This window comes from Oryctolagus cuniculus, chromosome 9 (assembly GCF_964237555.1).
Source record: "Oryctolagus cuniculus chromosome 9, mOryCun1.1, whole genome shotgun sequence".
In the NCBI taxonomy this organism is placed as follows: Eukaryota; Metazoa; Chordata; class Mammalia; order Lagomorpha; family Leporidae; genus Oryctolagus; species Oryctolagus cuniculus.
Window position 1 is genome coordinate 70,225,786 of NC_091440.1, and position 23,007 is coordinate 70,248,792.

At 45.3% G+C, this 23,007-nt stretch overlaps 1 protein-coding gene across 3 annotated transcripts in view; it reads left to right on the top strand.

Annotated features, from left to right (window-relative positions):
* The first annotated feature begins 8,637 nt into the window (after nucleotides 1-8,637).
* The window catches only part of RNASEH2B (ribonuclease H2 subunit B), an 86,839-nt gene continuing 72,469 nt past the window's right edge, over nucleotides 8,638-23,007 (top strand). For all 3 annotated transcript variants that reach the window (XM_017350303.3, XM_017350301.3, XM_008273860.4), the window contains exon 1: nucleotides 8,638-9,030. In XM_017350303.3, coding sequence (XP_017205792.2) covers nucleotides 8,934-9,030 — 97 coding nt within the window. In that variant the 5' untranslated portion in view covers nucleotides 8,638-8,933. The remainder of the gene's footprint in view (nucleotides 9,031-23,007) is intronic.

Here is a 23,007-nt window from a genome sequence, read left to right on the forward strand (position 1 = left end):
GAGTGGCGGCTTAACCTCCTGAGCCACGACACCGGCCCTGGTCAGTTCTCTGTTGGAACTCATCTTTCCCCCTTCAGTGGCATGCAGGTCTCTTTTGCTGTCCATGAAGCTGCCGTGGCAGCTGCTGCTGTGCAGCCCTTGTCCTGGTGGTTCCTCCCCCTGGGGCACAATGCACTTAGATATTCACACCAGAGGCCTCCCACTCTTCCTTGTGCAAAGTTGACTGCCCTTATGAGGCTCACCCTGACCATTTCAAAATGGCAGCCCTCCTGGTACTCGTGAACCCTTTGTCCCTGCTGTACGTCTTCCCTCCATGGCACTAGCCAGCTACTATCTCAGTTTAGAACTGTTTCATTATGTCTGTTGCTTGCCTGTCAGCTTTTTCTAAATGTAACCTCCAGGAGGGAGGCATCTTTGTGTGTTGTTTACGGATATGACTCAAGCAATGGAACAATGTCTGGCACAGAGCAGGTATCAACGAATAGAACTGCGCCAATTCAGACTGCTCCAGAGATGGGAGGTTGGTGGGGGAAAGAGGCACCGTGCATCAAATATAAATGTACAGAAGTTGCTGTTGCATTCTTAGATCATTTCCTGCCTTTCATCAAAACTTTCCAACTCTTCTTCGAAGCCTCTCTTCTCTTACATTTTCTTGTTACAGGGCACATTCCTCAGTTGGCTCTAGAAGACATTAGAAAAAGAGCTTCTACTAACTTACAGAAATCCAACCCAGAGGAGTATATTGGAAGTTTTAAATGAGCTCTTGTTTACAATTTATAGCCTTAATATCACCAATCTAAGCAAAATCAAAACATGTGCCTCTACTGATCTTATTTGTCCAATATAGGAAATGAAATAGTAAAGGAGATAAGAAAAAAAAATCTTGGGGGGTTGATTGGTCTGTGACATTCAATAAGGAAGAAAGATAGCAGGATGATTGTGATGGGCTCTGAATCTCCTGGAGACACAGTTCAGTGAGGAAAGTGAGCTGCAGCGTTGGCTCCACTGCTGTGGCAGGAGGTTTATGCCCAGGAAACATGGCTTTTTTTCCTGCCTGAAATTGTCCAACATAGTTAAAAAGAGAAGCTACCATCGCACCTAATGAAGACAACAATGCCTTTGTGTATTTCATCCAAAATGATAGCTTGATTAGACCTTGTTAGAAGGAACATGTATGAAGTAACTTCAGTTTTTGAAGAATTTGATTCTTATTAAATAAAACATTTTTGGAAATACTGATAGAAAATCCATTCTGAGTTGTCTGAGGCATGTCATCGTCTTCTGTTGGTTCACGGAAAACACATCTGACTTTAGAAATAACAAAGAAGGCAACTTCAGGTAGGTTGAGGTCACATGAATAGCAAGCAAACAACAAAAAACTCACAGACTCAGCAAGGGATGTCTAAAGATTTGGCCACTCCTTGTAATCACTGTCTTAACCCGTTGCTTATTTATTTAACATACTGTTAGAATTATGTGAAAAACTGAAAGTATTATTATCTTTTTCTTTTATCCCCAAATTTATACCTCCTCTATCCGAAGCTGTATTTATGGTTTGAGCAATTTGAACATAAGTTCAACAGTAAATCTCCCTCCTAATTCATTGTTTAACTCTGAAGCCAGAAATATTGCACCATAGCTTGCTCATACTTCTTATTTTTTTATCTTAACCCACATTTTAAATAAATGGAAATGTCTGAACAGTTCCCGTCCTCATAAAAAATGATAAAGTCTGTTTCATTATAGTCTTGTCATTTTTTAAAAGCAATTTAGTCAACTATTGCCAACGCTATGCAACAAATATTTTCATCTTTGAGGACAGAACAATCCTTTCACATTTTAAATCAATGTTAAGTCTTTTTAAAATCTCTTTGGTTTCTTCCCAACTCCAGAACAAAGGCTGCTTGTCTTGTTATAAATTCTTCACCTCTGGAAATCTTAATAAGAAATACACAAGACTCATTTGCTCTGCCTGGAGGTTTTGATGATGGCATTGAAAAAGTGTACTTCATATTTATGTTAAAAATGGAGAACTGCAGTCACTTTTAGGGGACACTCTTTTATTCATTCAATTATATTCCTGGAGAATTAGAAATATTAGACAAACTATTGAAGAAGAGTAAGTTTTCAAGAATGTTACTCTTGCATGATCAATATAATTACAAGAATAAACATGAACTTGACTTTGCAATACCTCCTCTTTAAATACTGAACCAATATTACTTATTTTTGCTGATGGGCAAAACATTGGGTAAAACTCTCACATTACCAGAAAAAACTGTTAATCTTTGGCAATACATAAGCTACATTTAGCAGTTCCTGTTCCTGTTTTCAAACAATGTGTTACAATGAGCTAGTAAAATATCTTATTACTACTTGAAGGGTCTTTACTGATAAAAGAAAGCAGCAGATATGGACTGCTTTGGTGTTATGAATACTTGCGTATCCCTAAGCATCTCAGTTATAGAGATCATTGGTAAAAGAAATCAGAATTTACCAAAAGAAAACCAGAATGCTATTCTTGAGGAGCACAGGAGGAAATACAGAGTAAAATGAAACTATATTAAAAATATTAATAGAACAATTTTATTTTCTACAAAATATTTATTTTATTTATTTGAAAGGCAGAGTAACAGAGAGAGAGGGAGAAAGAGAGGGAAAAAGATCTTCCATCTGCTGGTTCATTCTCCAAATGGCCACAATGGCTGGGGTTGGGCCATGGTGAAGCCAGAAGCCAGAAACTCCATCCGGGTCTCCATGTGGGTGGCATGGACCCAGTAGTTGGGCCACAGGTGTTAGTAAAATGGCTCAGTCTTACCTATGGTGCGATCTACAACCTGTCACCATCCTAGGGTCTACCCCCGCTGCCATTGCAGGAGGCCAGGTGGCCACATGGCCCAACCACTGGTGTCAAGCTCCATCCCCACCATAATGGGATTTGCTACTCCTACTTCCCTGACCACCCCCAGCAAAGTTTTAAAAGAACCTGTTCCGGAACACGTGGCTCTCTTTCTCTGTCTCCTGATCTCTCTCACTGTCTCCCTCCCTCTCTCTCTCTTCAGCTCTCTCTTACACTCTCCTTCTCTCTCTTTTCCTTCTTTGCCCCTTCCCTCCAGTCTGTTGGGTTTCCCCCAATAAACTCCTTCCCTTACTCCGGTGTTTGCTGTGTTTTGTGGGGCCTTACATTAGGTGCATTAGCAGGGAGCTGGATCAGAAGTGAAGCAGCCAGTACTGGAACTTGGGTTCTTATGATATGATAATGCTGCAAATGGCAGCTTAACCCACTCTGCCACAATGCTGGCCCCACTGAATAATTTTTAGAAAATACATAGAAGTAGAAAGAAGTGATTTAAGGACTATGATGGCCAGATTTTAACCACCAATCTTTCGTTTTTATTATTTTTAGATGTGATAATATTCTCTATACAAGTTTATATCCTGCTTTTGAAAATAAATATTTTAAGTAAAAGTAGTCAACCTTTTAGTATTTCTCAATTTATTAACTTGTTAGGGAAGGCATACTTAGAAAAAAATACACACTTCCAAAGCACTGCACTGTAGAAAATATTAATGATGTATCTAAAAGTAAATTAAGTGAGAATAACTAGGCCATCAAGTTACAGAAATTACATGAAATGTATAGTGATTGCTTAGCTTCCCAAGCAGCAAAATGTGATTATAATTTTCTGATCTGTTTGATCACAGTAGCTTTCAGGTACCAAAATACACACTGGAATTCGAATTGCTTACATTTTGTAGGTACCTTGATTTTATATAATCATGTATCTAATGTTTATAACTGCATATATTTGCAGGCATCCACAGACAACCCAGGTAGAAATGTATCAACACAGTATCAACATGCGTCAGCCCAGGGAGCCAGAAACTCCTCTGCAGTTTGTTACTCAGGCAGCCACTAAGACCAGAAGGTGGGATATTGGAAAGAAACTATAGGATTTGGGGTACAGTTGGGTGATTTGAGAGAGGGTCTGAGGAAGCCAGGATTCACTCTAGGTTGGATGCTGATGGAGAGCAGAACCGTCTTATGATTGGGTAATTCAAGAGCTCATCATCTAAGGGGAGGGAGACAAGAGTGAGACTAAAGCTGTGATTGGTACGGAAGTAGTAGCCCTCATTATAGTCAAGAGATTGGGCTCTTTGGTATTTTGTGGGTGGCATGGTAACCTTGTTTGTATCTGTGCTTAGATAAAATTATGAGGTGACCTTGCTTGGTCTTTATCTTGCTCTCAGTAGCAGCCTTGTCTGAGACTGGTATTCAGTGGGATGGCTGACATCTAAGGGGAACATAACCTGGTCTCGCTGTGAGAGCTGGGCCAGCGTCTGGACGTCAGGGGCTGCTCTGTCCCATCTCCGTAGCTGGAGTCACTCGTATTCGCTAACTGGCAGGTCCCTTGGCAGCCAGGACAAGTCAGCCTCAGGCTGGGCTGGATAAGAAAGCAGAAAGGGAATATTCTCCCTGGAAACCGTGGTTCAGGACTGCTCGTGGGCCCAGTGCTAGCCAGCTGACCATCCGAGGGCTGACTCTCTCTTCCCGTCTCATGCTTGAGGACCGTGTTGCTTTCTCTACTGCCATTACACGAGCTTTTGATCACAAAACCTAAGCAAGATAGTAACTTTTCTCCTGATAAAAATGGTGACAAATGTAGTTTTTATTTCCTTTTGTTTGACAGAAGCATTCTTTTAAAATAATATGTACAAGAATCCTTCTATTATGCTGCTCTGATCACCACTATGCATTGCTGAAAGTCGTTTGTTTCCATCTGGTCCTGGTCCTACTCAGTTCCCTCTTTTTTTTTTTCCTAGGAAATGAACATCTGTTCTTTCTGGCATTTGGAAGATTCTCTCTGATGCCCTATTCAGACAAGCTTGCTGCTTCCTCCTTACTCTTTGGAGAACATCTTCCAGCATCTCTATACCCATTAGTATGACTGGAATGGACCAACATCAAAATTAATTCATGCAATATTTTATGATACACTCAATTTGTTCTTATTACAAAACTTGAGAATACTCCACTATCACTGTCAGTGTGTGTGTTCATACAGCTTTGTCCTAGGCACTGGGACTTTGGGGTGTGGAGATTAAGAGCCTAGCCCCTTGCCAGTGGTGCCCCCACAGGTAGTTACTTGATCTCTCTGAACACTGTGCTCTTTCTGTCTAAAATGTGAGTGGTCATGCTAGCACTTACCCTCTGGGCCGCTGGAAGGTTATTGAGACAATCATAACTAAGGGCTTAGTGCTGTGCTTGGTGCGGTGAACACTCAGAGCCACTCTTGACCTTGGAGGATCGAGGGGTGAATTACTATATGCTCTCTCCCCTCTGAACATTGACCGGCTTCTCTACAAGCCAGCCATTGGAGGCCTCTCCCTTAATCTTTGGGAAGCTTTGGGATGTGGGAAGAGGAGTTCTGAAGAAGGCATTGTCCACGTGAGCTCTGGTGCAGGTGCTGGTGCAGGCTGAGAGGGGAGGGAGAAGAGTGAGACTGGGAGACGGCATGGGAGTCTTGGCATTGACAAGACAATGCCAAGTGCTGGATGGGACAGAGGGCAGCATCATGGGCAGCTCCTTGTGGCCAGAATATGGATGGGGCTTGGAGGGTGGGTGGTGCTGGGGACTATGACTGGAGGGTAGGGACCTGGAGCCAACCTTTATACCACCACAGCACCCCCTTTCAAGAAGCCACTAAAATTATTTTTGGAAAAAATGAAGTGGTCTTAGTCCATTTTATGTGGCTATAACAGAATACCTGAGACCAGGCAATTCACAATGAACAGGAATTTATTGGCCTTGTGGTTCTGGAGTCTGGATGCATCTTTGGGTGCATGCACATTTATACAGTTATAAACAGTCCATATATTTATATAAAGTAAGGGTAACTACAAAATTTGGGCAATGTAGGATTGAGAGGACTCATCTTGCTGAATCCTAACATGGCCAAAGTCCTTTAATAGCCTCAAGTCCTTTAATAATCGTCATCCATCATTCATCAGGGTGGTGCTCTGATGGTCTGAACGCCTCCCAGCATTGTTGCATTGGGGATGAAGTTTCCAACAGGTGCTTTTTGGGAGATATATTAAAACCATAGCAAGGGAGAAGGGAAACTAGAAAAGAGGCAGAGAGTTCACTGTTGGCATTCATAGGTCATGCTGACCGTTGTCCAGGGCAGCCCCGCCTCTCTTATATGATTTCTCCTGCTCCTCATTCCCTTGTCCAATCCTTCTATCACCCCTCTCCATTTTAGAGAACCCATTTTTTTTTATATACACTTGATGCATGGTCTTAAATATGCTTGGATCCTTGTGAACCACAGCATTATTTTATGCATGTTTTTCATTTAACTACATGGCATTCTGCTATCAATCATTTCCTCTGTCTGATTTTCTTTTTTCAATATAAAGTATCCATGTTGCCATAAGCACATGTAGTTTATTACTTCAAACTGTTGCATAGTCCACACATAGCAGACACTGTAGCATTATCACAACAGTTTGGAGCAGCCTAAATACTGCACACTAGGGAATGGTTAAGTACCCTTGTACATCAGTGGTGTGAAGTAGCATTCTTCCAGTAACTATAGCTCTAGATACCATGGGAAACATGTTTATGGCAGACAAAATGTCTTCATACTGTGAAAACAGCTGCATAAAAATACATATTCATATAAGCAAGGACTGGAAAGGAACAGGGGAAGAATGAGAACAGTTTTGTGTGACAGAGCGAGAGACTGCAGGCAAAGCTGCTTCTTCTTCTTCTTTTTTTTTTTTTTTTTTTTGACAGGTAGAGCTACAGACAGTGAGAGAGACAGAGAGAAAGGCCTTCCCTCTGTTGGTTCACTCCCAAAATGGCCAATATAGTTGGCACTGTGCCGATCCGAAGCCAGGAGCCAGGTGCTTCTTCCTGGTCTCTCAAGCGGGTGCAGGGACCCAAGCACTTGGGCCATCCTCTACTGCACTCCTGGGCCAGCAGAGAGCTGGACTGGAAGAGGAGCAACCGGGACTAGAACCCGGCGCCCATATGGGATGCTGGCGCTGCAGGGAGAGGATTAACCAAGTGAGCCACCGCGCCCCGCCCATGAAGCTTCTCTTATAGCTATTAGTATAGGACCATGCTGTGCCTGGGGATTTGCCCTGTACACCATAGCTTTTCCCATAGTACAGTACTGAGGGAGGGAATAGATCTGTTGTTTGGCCCAGAATTGGCACAGGGCACCCCTCCTGAACTGAGAAGGCCTGCTCTCCACCAGGTGTGTCCTGCGATCCATGTTAGTGACATTTATGTCGCCCTATGGGAAACAGGCTTGACATTACAAATCTTTGCAGTAGTCTGGGGCAGATCTACCACTGTCAAATGTTAACTCTTTTCCAGATTAAGCAAGAAAAAGCAAAGTACATAGCAGTCACGCATACCATTCTCCCACTTCTGCAAAAAATAAGACCCATGAACTTGTACTTGCATGGGAGATCTCAAAAAATAGACAAACCATCAACAGTAATTGCCCCTGGGGAGAGGTATTCCAGATCTCAGGTGGGAAGGAGACACACTTTACAGTATAAAAGAAGGATTTTTCTCGTTCATCTTAAAAACCATGTACCAAGCATTACTTTTTCAATTAAAATTTGTTTTAAAAGTTTAACCTCCCCAACCCCAATTTCATGATACTTTTGAAACACTGTTTTTAAAGTGTCATACTTTTTAACTCATTACAAAGAGCTTTCTTAGATATAATCATAGTCCGTGCTCCAAGTTGTTCACCTTTTTGGTGATGAGGACTAACCTGGGTCTGAGGACTGCTGGCAAGTGGGGCACACATTAATCCGACATGAATTTCAACCCACGATGCCACTGACACATCACATTCAAAGAACGAAGGGCCATGTCTAAGTTACTTTAGGATCTGGGTGTGACAACCGCTGTCCTTAACACAGGCTTGCTCTTGTTACCCAAAGCTCCATCCTTGTCAGTGGTGCCAAATCAAAATAACCAGGACAAGGTTTGAGGATAAACAAACGAGAAAGCTTAATCTACAGGTGGATGAGAAGCTAGCAGATCCACATCTCAAGAACCGGCTTCCTGCTGAACCCCCCCCCCCCCCCCCCCCCGCCCAGGCTTTTCAGGAGGTTGCAAAGGAGGTCACACTGCTGAGCGAGGTGCTGAAGCTGAGTACTGCCTATGATGAGTCTGATACCAGGGTTATCCTGGATGCCAGGGCAGCTACTTGGAGATTCCATGGCTTGACTTTATCAGGAGGAAGACACAGCAGGATATTCCGTACAATTAAGTAGCTACGAAACGTTACTTGGCTGAGAGCTGAAAGGGAACAGTATTGAGAGACTCCAGTGTTTCATTAATTAGGAGGCAGCCCACACAGCCTAGAATCCATGCCTTTCGCCTCTTGAATTACTCATACCCCTTTGCATTCTGTTAAAATAATTTCAAATATCGGGCGCAAAGATTACTTTGCAACTGCAGCCGGCTTTCTCAAGGCCAGCTTCTGGAAATCACAAGCAAGCACTGCTTATCTGATGGAACTCTTTGGTCAGTCTCAGGCTCAATGGTGTGCAGTTGTTCAGCACGCAGGAAAAGGAAAAGGAAGACCTATTTGGTCCCGTTACACTGCGGGAGGCGGCGAGCTGCCTCTGCCCTGCGGGCCCCGCCGCCCAGTCGCTGGAGAGCCGCAGGGCAGTCGCCCGCCCGCGGTCAAGGGGCGGAGGGGAGCGCGCGAAGCAGAGCTCCGGGCGCCTCGGCCTGGTTCTCAACTTCCTAGGCGCTCAGCAAGCGGCGGGCTGCACCCGGAAACGCAGCCGCTCGGCCCGTGCCGCCTCCGGGGCCCAGCGCGCGCCACCCGGAACAGCCCCTCCTCCCGCCATTTTCGGCAGCCGCCGAGCTGCGGCCGGCGGGTGCGGGGCCTGGGATGCCGCGAGGGCCTCCGACGAAGCAGGCAGCCATGGCCGCGGGCGTGGACTGCGGGGACGCGGCGGGCGTCCGGCAGCACGTGTTCCTGCTCCCAGGTAAACACGCCCCCGCGCGGAGCGGCGGGGCGGCCGGGCTGCCGGCGGGGCCGGGCTCGCAGGTGCTGCGCTCCCGACCCCCGTGCGCGCCGCCCCGCGCTCCGGCTCCCGCGCGCCGCCGTCCTGGGCGCGGGGCCGAGTTCCTCCCAGGGGACGGCGGGATCTGCATCTCGGCCACACGGCCTAGGCAGGCGCCGTTTGGAGACCCGGAAGCACTGTGGGGCGGCGGGTCCTGGGTCTCGGCCGCTCTGCGTGGCCGCCCCGGGTGTCTGCCCAGGGAGGGGTAACTTGGTGTCCGCCGCTAGGCAGCTGGCCCAGCGACGGGGACCTACTAGATAGGAGCCAGGGGTGCGAGTAGGCCCAGAGTTGCCTTGGAAACAGTCCTGGGACAGGCCTGGGCTGGCCAGGCAGCAGGGAAACGGGAGGAGGGTCGCTGTTGGGCCAAACGCCATTTCTGGAGAGTGATGTTCCCAGGTGGGCCAGAGCCACGTGTTGCAGCCTCCCTGTGGATCTGACCGCTTTGGTGGTGTAGCCGTGGGGAGAAGATGCCCTGTTCGCTGTATCTGGAGTTGAGATACAGGTCCGCAAACGCGGAGTGTTTTTTGCAGCAAATACACTCTGATGGTGATACTGGTCTGGTTTCCCAGGAATGGTAGATTTTGAAAATGGCTACACGGCAGTTAAGAGTAGTTTTTGCTTGTGTGTTTAACTTTCCCTTCTGACTGTAGAGTGGATGAGTTTTGAGCATGCGGTTCACCAGAGGTAGAACTTTCTGAGCCGCTCCTCAAACCTGCTCTTGGGGCCCCGGTCACCAGAGAGTGGATATGCCTGTTTTGGTTGGGAATGCACCCCGTTGTGCCTGGCCTTTTTGCATTGCGGGTCTCTGAGATGCATCCACAATTACTTAGCAGTGGTTGGTTTGTTGGCTGCTTGGTGTTTTTGCAGCTGCTGCTGTTTCCCTGTGAGCATTTGTATTATTCAGTTGTGAATTAGACTGCAAAGAGCATTGTTTTTTTTTTTTTTTTTTTTCCTGAGGTTTTTGGTAGCTACAAGCGCTCATTTCTCTGGGATGTGTTTCCCGAAGTGGCGAGGCTGAATCTGGGTGCTTGCGTGTTCATGTCCAATAGCCTAGTGGTTTTCCACCAGCAGCGCATGGACTTTGGCAGGTTGGCGGGAAAATGGAATGGACGCGTAGGAGACTCACCGTCGCTCCATATCCTCGATGGATGTGCTTCCATGGTAAAACACCTGACGCAGAATTCAGGGTTGGACGGACTTTAGCAACAGGCTGCCTGGGTACATGGGATTCGCTTTTCGTCAGACAAATCCTTTCTTCCAGTTTCGTCACCCCAGTACAATTACTTACATTTGCAGGGTAGAAAAACTACCCATGCTTTCAGAATCCAGTGCGGTTTCTGCGTTATCATTCAGATACCCATAATAGCCGATGATCCTTTCAGTTTCTCAGGTTGTTCTGTTGATTCAGTGTTGATCTGTCTTCACTGAAGTGCGTTTGTGTCCTCCTTGCAGTGAACACAAAAATCTTCAAAAGAATTAAATATTCTTGTGTCCCCAGCGTAGCAGGTTTAGGTTATCGGGTTGTGGGAAGAATTTCAGTCCGTTGGATGAGATGCACTGTGACCTTTAAAAACACTGGAGGTGCAGCTGCTCTTAGGGAACCGATGGGACTGTGTGGCCTGGCCTCCGGATAGCCGGTTCCTGGGCAGTGACAACTTCAGCCGCCTTCCCTCCAGTTCTTCAGGCGGCCTTTACTGCCACCTACAGGCTCTACGAGGACAAACATAGATTAATGGTTAGAGAAGTGCAACAGTGGTTCCGCGAACTTGAGGCACAGCCATCCACCCCATCAGCTTCTCAATCTGTAGTCCTGGGCTGAGGCCTGAGAACGTGCGTTTCTAACGAGGTCACTGCTGCTGCTGGTCTGGGGACTGCCTCTGGGAACCCCGACACTGAGGACCAGCCCTTGAGAGCTAGTATGGGGTATGAAGATGGCCAGACAGAGGTTTGGCTCTCTCTGTGGCCGGCCAGAGTTGACGTGGCCGGGGTAGGAGGCCCATCCTCCCAGATGCACTTGTTATCTTTCCAGCAGATGGGAAGACAGCCCAGTTAGTTATGCATTCAAGAGCAGGGGACTACCTACCCTCACCACTGTGAGGATCACACTGTGGCTTCGGTGAAGTTGGACCCTTAATAAACAAAAAATGCATTATGTAAAACTTTACGAAGTGCAAGGGTACTTCAGAAAGCCTGTGGAACTATGAAATTAGAATACAAGATTTGTTTAGTGTAAATATTTTTTGAAATCCATGCATCATTTTCCCATAATACCATAGAACGAACTTGCTGAAGTACCCTCTTGTTTGGTAGAGACAGCCTGTATTCAGTTTTAGAAAACTTCTGGGTCTGGAGAACTTCTCTCCGTGCACTGGAAAGTGAGTGCATTGTTCAACAGGCCAACAAACTTTTAAGGGATTTATCCATGAGAGAAATGCAAAGCCCCCAACCTTGGGATGGCACTTGTTGCCAATACTTAATTCCCATTACATGACAAGCTGCCTACCACAGCAGTATATTTTATCTCAAAGGATGTATTTAAAAGTTGGATTTAGGTTGCTATGCCTCTCATTTCAATTTGTTTGGAGAAACCGAATATTCCAGAAAAACAAAAGCTGGAACTTGGAAGGGATGCTTGTGGGGTTTTCAGCCTCAGGACGGTGGTTTTCATAGGCAGGTGGAGACAGAACTGCACCCTAATTCAGCACACTCAGCCTGCCTTTGAGTTGGGATGGTCTGAAATGTTTCGAGCATCTGGGGAACATGAGCCTATTTGCAGTATTAGCTACAGAGACCATTAGCGTTTCTGTTTTTTGGGAATATGTTAGAAGTTCCCATTCCTCTTTGTTGCTGTAATAGTATGTGTCACAGTCATATTTTTAATATTCTACAGTCCAGGTTTTGTACACTTAACCAGTTCCACTAAGTTAAGCTGGAGCCTGGTGTAAGGTCAGTAGATCCAGTGAGTATAGGATGGAAGACTGCATTGATTGTTGCCAGGAGCTGATCCATTCACAGGGTTTATCTCCAAAGAGATATTAAAACATTGAGAAACTATACATGTTGTGTGAGGAAAAAAAAAAAACAAACACATAATTTCAGGACCATTAATAAAACTCATTTGTTCCCAGGTAGGCAGATTGAACCATCAGCAATGCTTATCAAGTCCCAAGAGCACACTGGGCTTCAGATAGAATAGTCAATTATGTTGTTTTGCAATAAAGTTATTCCTCTTTATTGCATCATCATAAAAACTATTCTTGGAGGACTGATATTGTGGTACAGTGGGTTAAGCCTTCCCCTGCGATGCCAGCATTCCATATGGGTGCCAGTTCCATTTCTGGTTGCTCCTCTTCTTATCCAGCTCCCTGCTAATGCAGGAAAAGCAGCAGAAGATGGCCCAAGTGCCTACCCCTCATGTAGGAGACCAGGATGGAGTTCCTGGCTCCTGGTTCCTGGCTCTGGCCTGGCTCAGCTCCATCCATTGCAGCCTTTTGGGGAGTGAACAAGTGAATGAAGATCTCTCTCTCCCTCCCAGTATTTACTCCAGTAAATAAACTGGAGTTTATTTACCTTATTGCCTTTCAAGTAAATAACTAAATCTTATTTTTTTAAGAAAAGTCATATTTGTTATTTACTTCTGCAGAGATAGCATCAGTAATGGCCAGTTTCTGGGGGACAATTGGTCACTCCCCAAGGCAGTTAAGAAGCCCAGCTCTGCCTGCATGGACACCTCAGATACTCACACAATGGCAGTTTCTTGCAGGGGGCATCCTGGTGGTCACAAGAAATTGTGTCAGAATTGTCTTTCCGAATGGAATGCAAAAATGGATGTGCAAACATTGCGTGAGTGTATGCTGCAGAACTGCTGCATTTAAGGACTAAAAAACATGAACATAAAAGGAAAAACTAATTTTTCAGCTTAATAATGGAGAAAATGAATGTTGATGTTATTTCTGATTCCATCCGTGTACTTTTTTATAAGTCCCAAAGAAATACCTCTTCTTTGGGGAGAAAAAATAAGTCAACGTCTAAAGTGTATGGAGAGGGAGAGCTGTTCCTGACGGCAGTGACCTCAGCTACCCTCGGGCCGGCACATGATTAACCTCAGAAAGAAAGTTCAAGCAGGCTTCTTCCTGTTTGTCAAAACTGTGCATATGAGGGTACTCCAAAAGTCTAGGGAAATCCAGATTAAAAATTAAATTCCTGGACATGCAAAACAATTTTGAAATGATGCTCCCCCCTCCCCTTCCCCGAATACGTGTTTTCCACAAATTTCTCCAAGAGCCTCATTGGTTTGTGTTTAGAAAGTTCCCCTCCGGCCCACACTGGGACATACAGGGCTTGCTCATTGTGAAGCCTCCACTTCCTCATCCCTGCGGTGGGAGAACAGTACCAGTCTCATGGGTGGGAGAACAGTACCAGTCTCATGGGATTGTTGTGTGCGGGTGCACCCCAAGCTCCTGGCCCCAGGCCTGGGACAGACAGACTGGATAGTCAGTAAACATCTACTGAAGAGTAAATGTCACACATTCTATCCTTTCTCTCTCTTTTTAAATTTTTATTTATTTATTTATTTGAAAGAGTTACAGAGAGAGAGAGAGAGATCTTCCATCTGCTGATTCACTCCCTAGATGGCCACAATGGCTGGGCCTGGGCCAGGAGCCAGGAGCCTGGAGCTTCCTCCTCTATGGGTGGCAGGGCCCCGAGCACTTGGATCATCTTTTGTTGCTTTCCCCAGGCCATTAGCAGTGAGCTGGATCAGAAGTGGAGCTGCCAGGATCTGAACCGGTGCCCATATGGGCTGCTGGCATCGCTGGCAGCAGCTTAACTCACTACGTCACGACGTGAGCCCCTCACATTTTTTTTTTTTTTTGGCAGTGTCTTTGCTTGCATTGCCCTGTTTCTTCCTCTGCCACTGTTATCCAACTTCTACCCTTATTTCAAGGCTGGGTTTAACTTTATTTTCCATAAAGCATAGCCATTTGCTCCATGTCAACTGCTCTTTCTCTGAGCTTTCAACACTTTGTGTCAGCCTGAAACCTTATATACCCTTCTCTACCTTTTCAGCCAGGGCAGATTCTTATTTTCCCTTTCAACGAGTTCAGGGGTCACCACCACCAGGAAGCCTTCCCGCCATGCTTCTCCTGTTACTGTCCCACTTAGTGGTATCTCTTTGCTTATATCTTTCATTATGATTATTCACTTCATTATCATTTTTATATGCAGGTACTTCAAAAAGTTCATGGAAAAATGGAATGGAAAGATAACGCTTATTTTGGTACAAAAAATTTTTAAGTCCATGCATAGTTTTTTCATAATACGCATTTGCTGTGAAAACCCCTTGTATGCATGGATTTCAAATAATATTTTGCAGCAAAAGTAAACTTCCTTTAATTTCATTTTCTACAGACTCTTTGAAGTACCTCCGTATGCACTGAATGCTTAGAGTGTGCCAGGAGCCAGGAGTACCCCGAGGCGTCCTTCCCAAGTAGCGGCTGGCTTCTCTGGGGGGGGGCACTGAACTTTCAGCTTCAGAGCACAGCCTCTCCGGGGGCCTCTGGAAAGCAGAGCACGTCATGTGGCACTTCTGGACGGCTGTTCAGACTTTGATTTCCTTTTCCAGGGATGACTGCTGGCTAAGCTGCAATGGGCCACCCGGTGGAAGGGTAGGAAAGGGATCCAGATCTGCATGGTGTGGTGCCTATTTCATTGTCTGCCCGGGACAACCAGCCTGGAGGCTGCAGGCTGCCTGGGGTCCGAGCAGAGAAGCCTCCCGCAAGGGCCTGTGTCCCAGTAGCACCTACGAAGGCTGGTTCTGGTCATCGGCTATGCCCCCCCCCCATTGTTTTTATTATTTACTGTTTGAGAGATAGACAGACAGACAGCTTCTATCTGCTGGTTCACTCCCCAAATGCCCACAGCAGCCAGGGGATAAGCTGGCTGGAGCCAAGGCCTGGGAACTCAGTCTGGGTCTCTCATGGGAGTGACAGGGCCCCAAGTACTTGAATTGTCACGTGCTGTCTCCCAGGGTCTGTGGTAACCGGAAGCTGGAGGCAGGAGTTGGCACTGGGAATTGAACCCAGGCACTCCTGTCTAAGCCACTAAGCTAAATGCCTCCTCCATCTCGCATTGTTTTCAGATTTTTGTTGTTGTCTTTTTAAATCTGTTTTTGACTAATCTTGATTTCCACATTTTCTTCCAGTGTTTTCTTTAAGAACTTTTTATTAGAACAGTCATACCTACCTTGTATAAACTTCAGTAATAACAAAAGCAGAAGAAGAAAAAAAAAAAACAGAAAGCTTGTCTGTTATCCTGCCATTCAGAAAGAGCGATATTTGAGGCGTTTCCTTTCAGTCTCTGTGTTGGTGTGTATCACAAAATTAATTCCATGTTCTTAAATTTAAAAATTTTTTTTCTATTTCTGCTTTTTCCTGCCTACTCTTGCTACTTATTTACAGTAATGCTAAACACTCAGGGACAGTGGAGTTGCTTGACGGTACTGCGTGGTACTGTTTATTTCTACACTGAATCTGACAGTTATCTAGTGAGCTAGGGGGTTTGGATTTTGATGTGAGCAAAGCCGACAGAGAACTTTTTATGAGTCACGCTCTCGGTGTGGATGAAGTGTGAGTGTCATTGGGGTGCCAGTGTCGTTCACACGGTAGAGGGTGCGTGTGTGGAATGGGTTATCGTTGAAGGTGGATAAAGATGCAAAGTGCAGAAAGGTACAACAGTGGTGAAGACAGAGTCCCATAGCCACCGTGGGCACCAGGGCACAGTAGGACCCGGTGACAGCTGTCCAAGGCAGGTGAAACTTGCCAGCTGACCATAGCCTCTTGCAAACCCCCTGGGTGTGCTTGCCTTAAGTAGGATGCCCGTTTGAATGGTCCCCACATCTGCCTTCGTGTGGAAATGATTAGCATTTTGAAACATGGATTCATGCGTCCGACTTGTGTGTTACAAAAGCTACCTTGAGCTTCTTGGAGCAGGTTCACGTGTTCCCAGAAGGGGCCGGCTGTGCAGTGGGGACGGGGGAGGTGGCTGCTGGTTTGAGTGGGGACATCTGCAGCAGGGCGTCCAGGGTTTCTGACCGCCCAAGTGTTAGCTTCCTCTCCTCAAGCCTGCTTCCTCCTCCATGGCAAACAGGCTGCCCACTGCAGCCAGCCTCAGCTCTCTGGGGCCTGCGGGGAGAGGTCTCATGTCTTCGCTTAGCTCTGGTTCGAAACTTTTCAAGATGGCCTCTGCCAGCCCAGAGCTCTGGCGACAGCGCTTAAACTTCTTGGGAAGGCAAGGCACGTGCTCATTGATGAGGTTAGCGTTCCCAGAAGCTGCTAGCACCAAGGTACTGGAAAAAGGAGGATTTTGCGGCCATCCAGCAGCAGGGAACCAGAGGCCTGGCTGTATTGTAATATCTAAAATCTCAAGAAAGTGAACCGGACCATTTAGGACACACTGTTATGTGAGCACCGGGGTGATGATCTCATCTTTGTTTTATTAAATCTTCTTGATGCCGGAACAGCCTAAAAGTAAAGTGGAGGGTGCTTTGATGTCTGGACTTGCTTTTCCACGTAAGAGAGAATGCGCGTTTGTTCACTTGTGCCAAAAATCAAACGGGGCCACCAGTGCTTCCAAGTTGTAAGAACACGGGGCACAAAGGCGGCCCTCACTCTCGCTCGCTCGCTCGTTCTCTTTCATCTCATGTCTGAGTTTTAAATGATTAGAAAGAATTTGTCTTAACCAAGAGAGGGGATATGAAAGAGCTGCCAAGTTTAAAAAGCTGGTTGACAAATAACTTCATCAGCTGTACAACAGCCTCCGCTACACGGTCCGTGCACGAAAACCAATAGGCCGTGTTGGCTGACTTCACGACTGACTGTTCAATGTTACCGAGTGATTAAATCTGTTGTTTTCATGGATGCTGGGTACCCCAGCCTTTAAACACTGAAATGTCACAGGGAACTGGGATGTGTGTTCAGCCATGTAAATTAACATAGTCCCTAATAGGAAGGTCAACTTTCTTGCCATTGATCAAACTGGAGTTTATTTACTTTGATTTTTTTTAAAAATTATTTATTTGAAAGACAGAGAGACAAATAGTACTCACATTCACGGGTGTATTCTCCAAATGCCTGCAAGGGCCAGGACTGGGCCAGGCCAAAGCAGGGAGCCAGGAGCTTAGTCCAGCACGCCCACATGGGAGGGCAAGGACCCAACTACTTGAGCGTTCCTTGCTGCCTCCCCCAGCGTGTTCATCAGCAGGAGGCTGCACCAGGAGTGGAGCTGGGATTCATACCCAGGCATCTGATGTGGGAAGCAGGTGTTCCAATAAGCATCTCAACGGCTGTGCCAGACACCTGCCCCGCTGTATCTGTTTCTGTTACTAGATGTTTCTCTCATGCACTCTTTGACCCCATCCTTTCTATTTCCGGCCTCCCCAGCAGTGCGGTGTACCCGCTGGATTGAAATGGGGGCACTGACGAGATGCCCCTCCTGCGTCTGAGGCTGGGAGCACAGCACAGGAAAGGGAAGGCAGTTTGAGATGACTGTGCGATGTGCGATAGGGGAACGGTCATTTCAAGATAATGACCGTGCTTCAGAGCTGTGGTCTGTGTTTTCGGAGTTAAGGAGGGTGGAGTGAAGAGTTTCTTTACAGTATCAAAGTTTAAAACGTTGGCCCTGGGACAATACTCGTCTGACTTTAAATTCTGGCTCTACAGTTGACAGCACTGGCCTTCTTCATCCGAAGGAGAGAACACTAACATTGTATTATATAACCCATGGAAAGCACTTACCCAGTGCCTGCGGGGCAGTAAATGGCCAATACATAGGTACATATGAGCTGTTATTTTTAATTTTACATTTGTTGGCCACCGGTATGTTTTCTTTAAAGTTCAAATGTCAGGGAAGTGACAATCAGAGTTTCATTTCTGTTGTTGTTGTCGAGCAGTTTAGATCAGGTTGGTGGACAGAGGGCAGGTTTGCTGTCAGCGTTGATGGAGGCCCGTGGGACACACACTTGGCTCTTCACGGAGAACAGAGAGACCAGACTGCTGGGAGTCAGATTTAAGACCCAGAGCGGCCGGGCATGGGGTGACTGGGAAGTTTAACATACTGTCAGAGCTGACATGGCCAGCAAGACTGATACCTGCTTCTGATTTGCCTGCATTTTTTTTCTGCTTTTGCAAAAGTACTCTTTTAGCCAACATGGCTGTGTTGCCTCATAGGTAAGAAAAAAAGCATCGAAAAGAGAAAGTATAAAGCTTACTCTTGAAAGCAGAGTGTGAAATCTCATTTTTCAGCATGGTTTTGGAAGAAGGTGTTTCACGTGTCTATTTGCTAGATAAGTGAACTTTGGCTCTTTGAGTATCAACACTTGATTTTATCATCTCTAATTGAATTTTTTCTAAAGCTGAGCAACACGTTCATGTTGCCTCCCAAGTGCCAAAAGCTCTGCTGAGTGCTCTACATTATCTTGGATTTTACACATAGAATGCACTGGGTTCTGGCTTTTCCACTAAGACACTCGGGATTCTTTCTTGAAAGACTGATTGTTACACCCTTAGGTAACTCTGTGCTTGGAATTGGTGGCTGTTATATTTTGGTCTTATTATTCCCTTCATGTCCTTACCGTTTTCACAGAATTGAAAGATGGAGAACTGATTCTTAATTGAGTACCTATTATGTGATCTAGGCCCTTTCTCTTAACATTTCATTTCAGTCTAACAAGACCCTGTGCAGTGGTTATCGTTGGGCTGATTTTATGGATGACATAAATGAGGCAGAGAGGTTGTGTACTGTGCCTCGCTCACTGCCGAGTAAGAAGAGGGCCTGGGATTGGAACGGGAGCCTCTCACTCCAGATCCAGTGTGCTGTCTGTGCTGACATCATTGAGGAATGGGCTATACTTAAAAATAGGTTTAAAAATAAAGACCCTTTGCCTCGTTCCCTCTCTTTTCTGATCCTTTTCCATTACCTAAAAACAGGATTTTCTCCTTCCTAATTAATTTAGCTGTTATCCAGGTAAAAGAGTAGAAAGTAGAAAAGGACAGAGCTCCCAAGCCTGGCGGATAAGGAGTGAAGCCATGGGCTAACCCAGAATTTTCTAAATTTAAGAGAAAATTCCTATTCTGGTAGAACCTTTAATTTATAGTCACGTGTAATTTTGTGGCTATACAAGGTATAGACTAAGGAATTTATCAGAGGTGTCAGCAATATGAATTTTTTTTCTCATAGTAAGCTTTCAAAATGCAGTGAGGGTAAATCTCCCAAAAAGTCAGTGCAAACACCGGCAAAGATGGGCAAAATCAATTTTTTTCAGAACTCTTGAAGTTAGCTGAAGACTTCCAACAATCTAAGGGGTGTTGATTCAAGAACAGCTACTGAATCTCATTAGGAACAGTAGGGTTTGTGGCATTGTAATGTGAACTACTCCCACCTCCCTCTCCTCCACTGTGCAGTAGCCCTGCGAACCAGTAGCCTCGCAAGTGCAGGGCACCACAGACTGGTCTGAAGCTCCTCAGAGAGTTCATCTCAGAGCAGTGTCCCTGTTTGACTGGTCTCACAGCTCTCTGGGAAAGTCTCGTTTGTAGGACATTATTTGACCTGATGTGGAGCTCAGAGACTTTTTTCTAAGGGAAAAGCCCTATTCTCAGGGCATTTGTCAGAAACAACCAGTGGCAACTGTTTAAAATTGTGGTTTCTGAGAAGGGGGATACCAGCTGGCCAAAAACTTAAAGGAAAGATATGGGGAGTAAGATATCCAGAGGGGCTTTGAGAAGCTCTAATACACTCCCAGGGAACTAGAAGACTGCTTGATTTGCAGGGCTGCGTGCATGCCCAGGAAAGACCTGAGGGGGCTCAGACTCTCACGTCTGGCTGACCATGGGGCCTGGGAAACAGCACTTAAAAGCTAAGACAGAAGTTTAAAGATCAAAAGTTGAAGGCATGCCCAACACATAAACAGCTGCTTAGCAAACGCTGGGAGAATTACTAGTGCAGTTTTAGCTAACTGTCATGCTAACTGGATAGAGGCCTCTTAGCTGCATACTACAGGGAGTGCAAACTTCACTGAATTAATCCAGGAAGGTCAATAAACCAAGAACAAATCCTGGGGGAATTCAGCAAGGGGAGTCTGATTTCTAGAACTGCCACATTTGTTATTTCATGATCTCAGATGTCCACTTTTCAAAGAAAAAAATATGTATGAGAAACACAGGAAAGTATGGTATTCCTCACATAGACAGACTGTGTGGAAAAGGAGTCAACAGAAACCATCTCTGAGAGGGCTGAGATGTTGGACTTACTCTACAAAGACTTTTTTTTTTTTTAACAATTTATTTATTTATTTGAAAGGTAGAGTTACAGGGTGGGGGCATGGAGAGAGAGAGTGACAGAGACAGAGAGATTGATCTTCCATCCACTGGTTCACTCCCCAAATGGATGCAATGGCTTGGGCTGGGTCACCTCAGGGCTGGGCCAGGTGGAAGCCCTGAGCCTAGGGTCTCGACATAGGTGCAGAAGCCCCAAAACTTGAGCCATCATCCTCTGCTTTCCCAAGTACATAAGCATGGAGCTGAATCGGAGGCAGAGCAGCTGGGACTCAAACCAGTGCTCATAGGGGATATTGGCATTGCAGGCTCTGGCTTAACCTGCTGTGCCATGATGCCAGCCCCTCCGCAAAGATTTTAGCCAACTATTATAAATATAACCAAAGAACTAAAGTAAATCATTTCTGAAGAATGAATAGAAACTATGACAATGAAGTTTTACCAACTAGTATCAATGAAGAGATAGAAATTCTAAAAAATATATAAATTATTACATTGAAAAGTATAATAACTAAAATGAAAAGTTCACTAATGGGCTCAAATGATTTGATCTGGCAGAGGAAAGAATTAGCAGAATTGAAGATGGGTCAGGTAAGATTATACAAGCTGAGGAACAGAGAGAAAAAATAATAAAGACAAATGACCATGGCCTCAGAGTCCTGTGGGATCTCAGCAAGCATGACAATGTACTCGTGAGCAGAATGGGAGTCCCAGAGGAGACGAGAAGGGAGGAGAAAGGGTATCTGAGGAATTAATGTCCAAACATTCCCCAGTTTGATTTTTAAATTCATTAATCTATACATTTGGGGAGTGCAGCAAACTCCAGATAGGATAAACTCAAGTAGAGTATGGCTACATGCATCACAGTCAAGAGCCAAAGACAAAGAATCTTTAAAGCACCAACAGAGAAAGGACTCCTCAGTGAAGTTAGCAGTGACCTGCTCGTCAGGAACCTGGAGGCCAGAAGTGCAGGCGATACCTGTTCAAAGTGCTGAAAGAACAGAACTCTCAAAAAAGAATTCTGTGTCTGTCCAAGTTACCCTTCCAAAATGAGGAGAAAATTAAGACAATCCTACAATTCGAAACTGAGAGGATTCATCCCTAACAGATCTTTTCCATAAAAATCATAAAAGCAGGCCTTCAGGTTGAAAGGAAAAGACTAGATGGGAACTTGAATCTACACAAAGAATAAAGAGCACTGTTAAATATATAGATAACCATAAGAATGCAAGTGTATTTTTTAAAAAATATTTTGTTTATTTATTTGAGAGGTAGACTTGCAGACAGAGTGGGGAGAGACAGAGAAAAGGGTCTTGGGGCTGGCACTGTGGCATAGCAGGTAAAGCCTCCACCTGCAGTGCTGGCATCCCATATGGGCGCCAGTTCAAGGCCTGGCTGCTCCATTTCCAATCCAGCTGTCTACTGTGGCCTGGGAAAGCAGTAGAAGATGCCCCAAGTGCTTGGGCCCTGCACCTACAAGGGAGACCCAGAGGAAGCTCTTGGCTCCTGGCTTCAGATCAGCCCAGCTCTGGCCGTTGTGGTAATTTGGGGAGTGAACCAGCAGATGGAAGACTTCTCTCTCTCTCTCTCTCTCTCACTCTCTCTCTCTCTCTCTCTGTGTGTGTGTGTGTAACTCTGACTTTCAAATAAATAAATTAATCTTTAAAAAATAGAAAAGAATCTGCTGGTCCTTTCCCCAAATGTCCACAATGGCTGGAGCTGGGCTGATCTGAAGCCAGGAGCCAGGAGCTTCCTTCAGGTCTCCCTTGTAGGTGCAAGGCCCAAGCACTTGGGTCATCTTCCACTGCTGAGCCATCTTCTACTGCTGTCCCAGGCCATTCGCAGAGAGCTGGATCGAAAGAGGAGCAGCCGGGACACCAACCAGCATCTGTATAAATCTTTAAAAAATATATGTTAATTGTAATTTCCAGGGCAAGTACTAAGTGAATAACTTCCCCAAAAGCAAAAGAAACAAGGAAACTAAGAAGATACTCTAGAAAATATCCATTTAACACAAAAGAAGGCAGAACAGAGGGAAAAAGACATGGCATATAGAAAGAAAAAAAGAGCTAAATGGCAGACAAAGGCCCAACTGATCAGTAATAACATTAAAGTGTAAATGAATTAAACAGTCCTAATAAAAGGCAGTAATTGGCAGAATGAAGGGGAAACCTGCATGATCCAACTATATATTATCTACAACATACACACTTTAGAGTCAAAGGCACAAACAGGTGGAAAGTAAAAGGAGGGGAAAGACATTCCATATAAGCAGTAACCAAATGAGAGCTGCAATAGCCATACTGAAATCAGATGAAGTAAACTTTAAGATACATGCACAAAACAACTATTATTGTACACGAAGAGGGATATTTTATGATGTATCAGGAAAACATTAACATAATCCAGAAACTACCTGAGCCAAAAACTGACAGAACTAATGGAAAATACAGACAATTGAACAAAAATAGTTGGAGATTTCAAACCCCAGTTTCACTAATGTGTAAAACAACAAGGAAACAGAAGACTTTACCAACACTACAAACCAACTAACCCCAACAGACAAGAATCA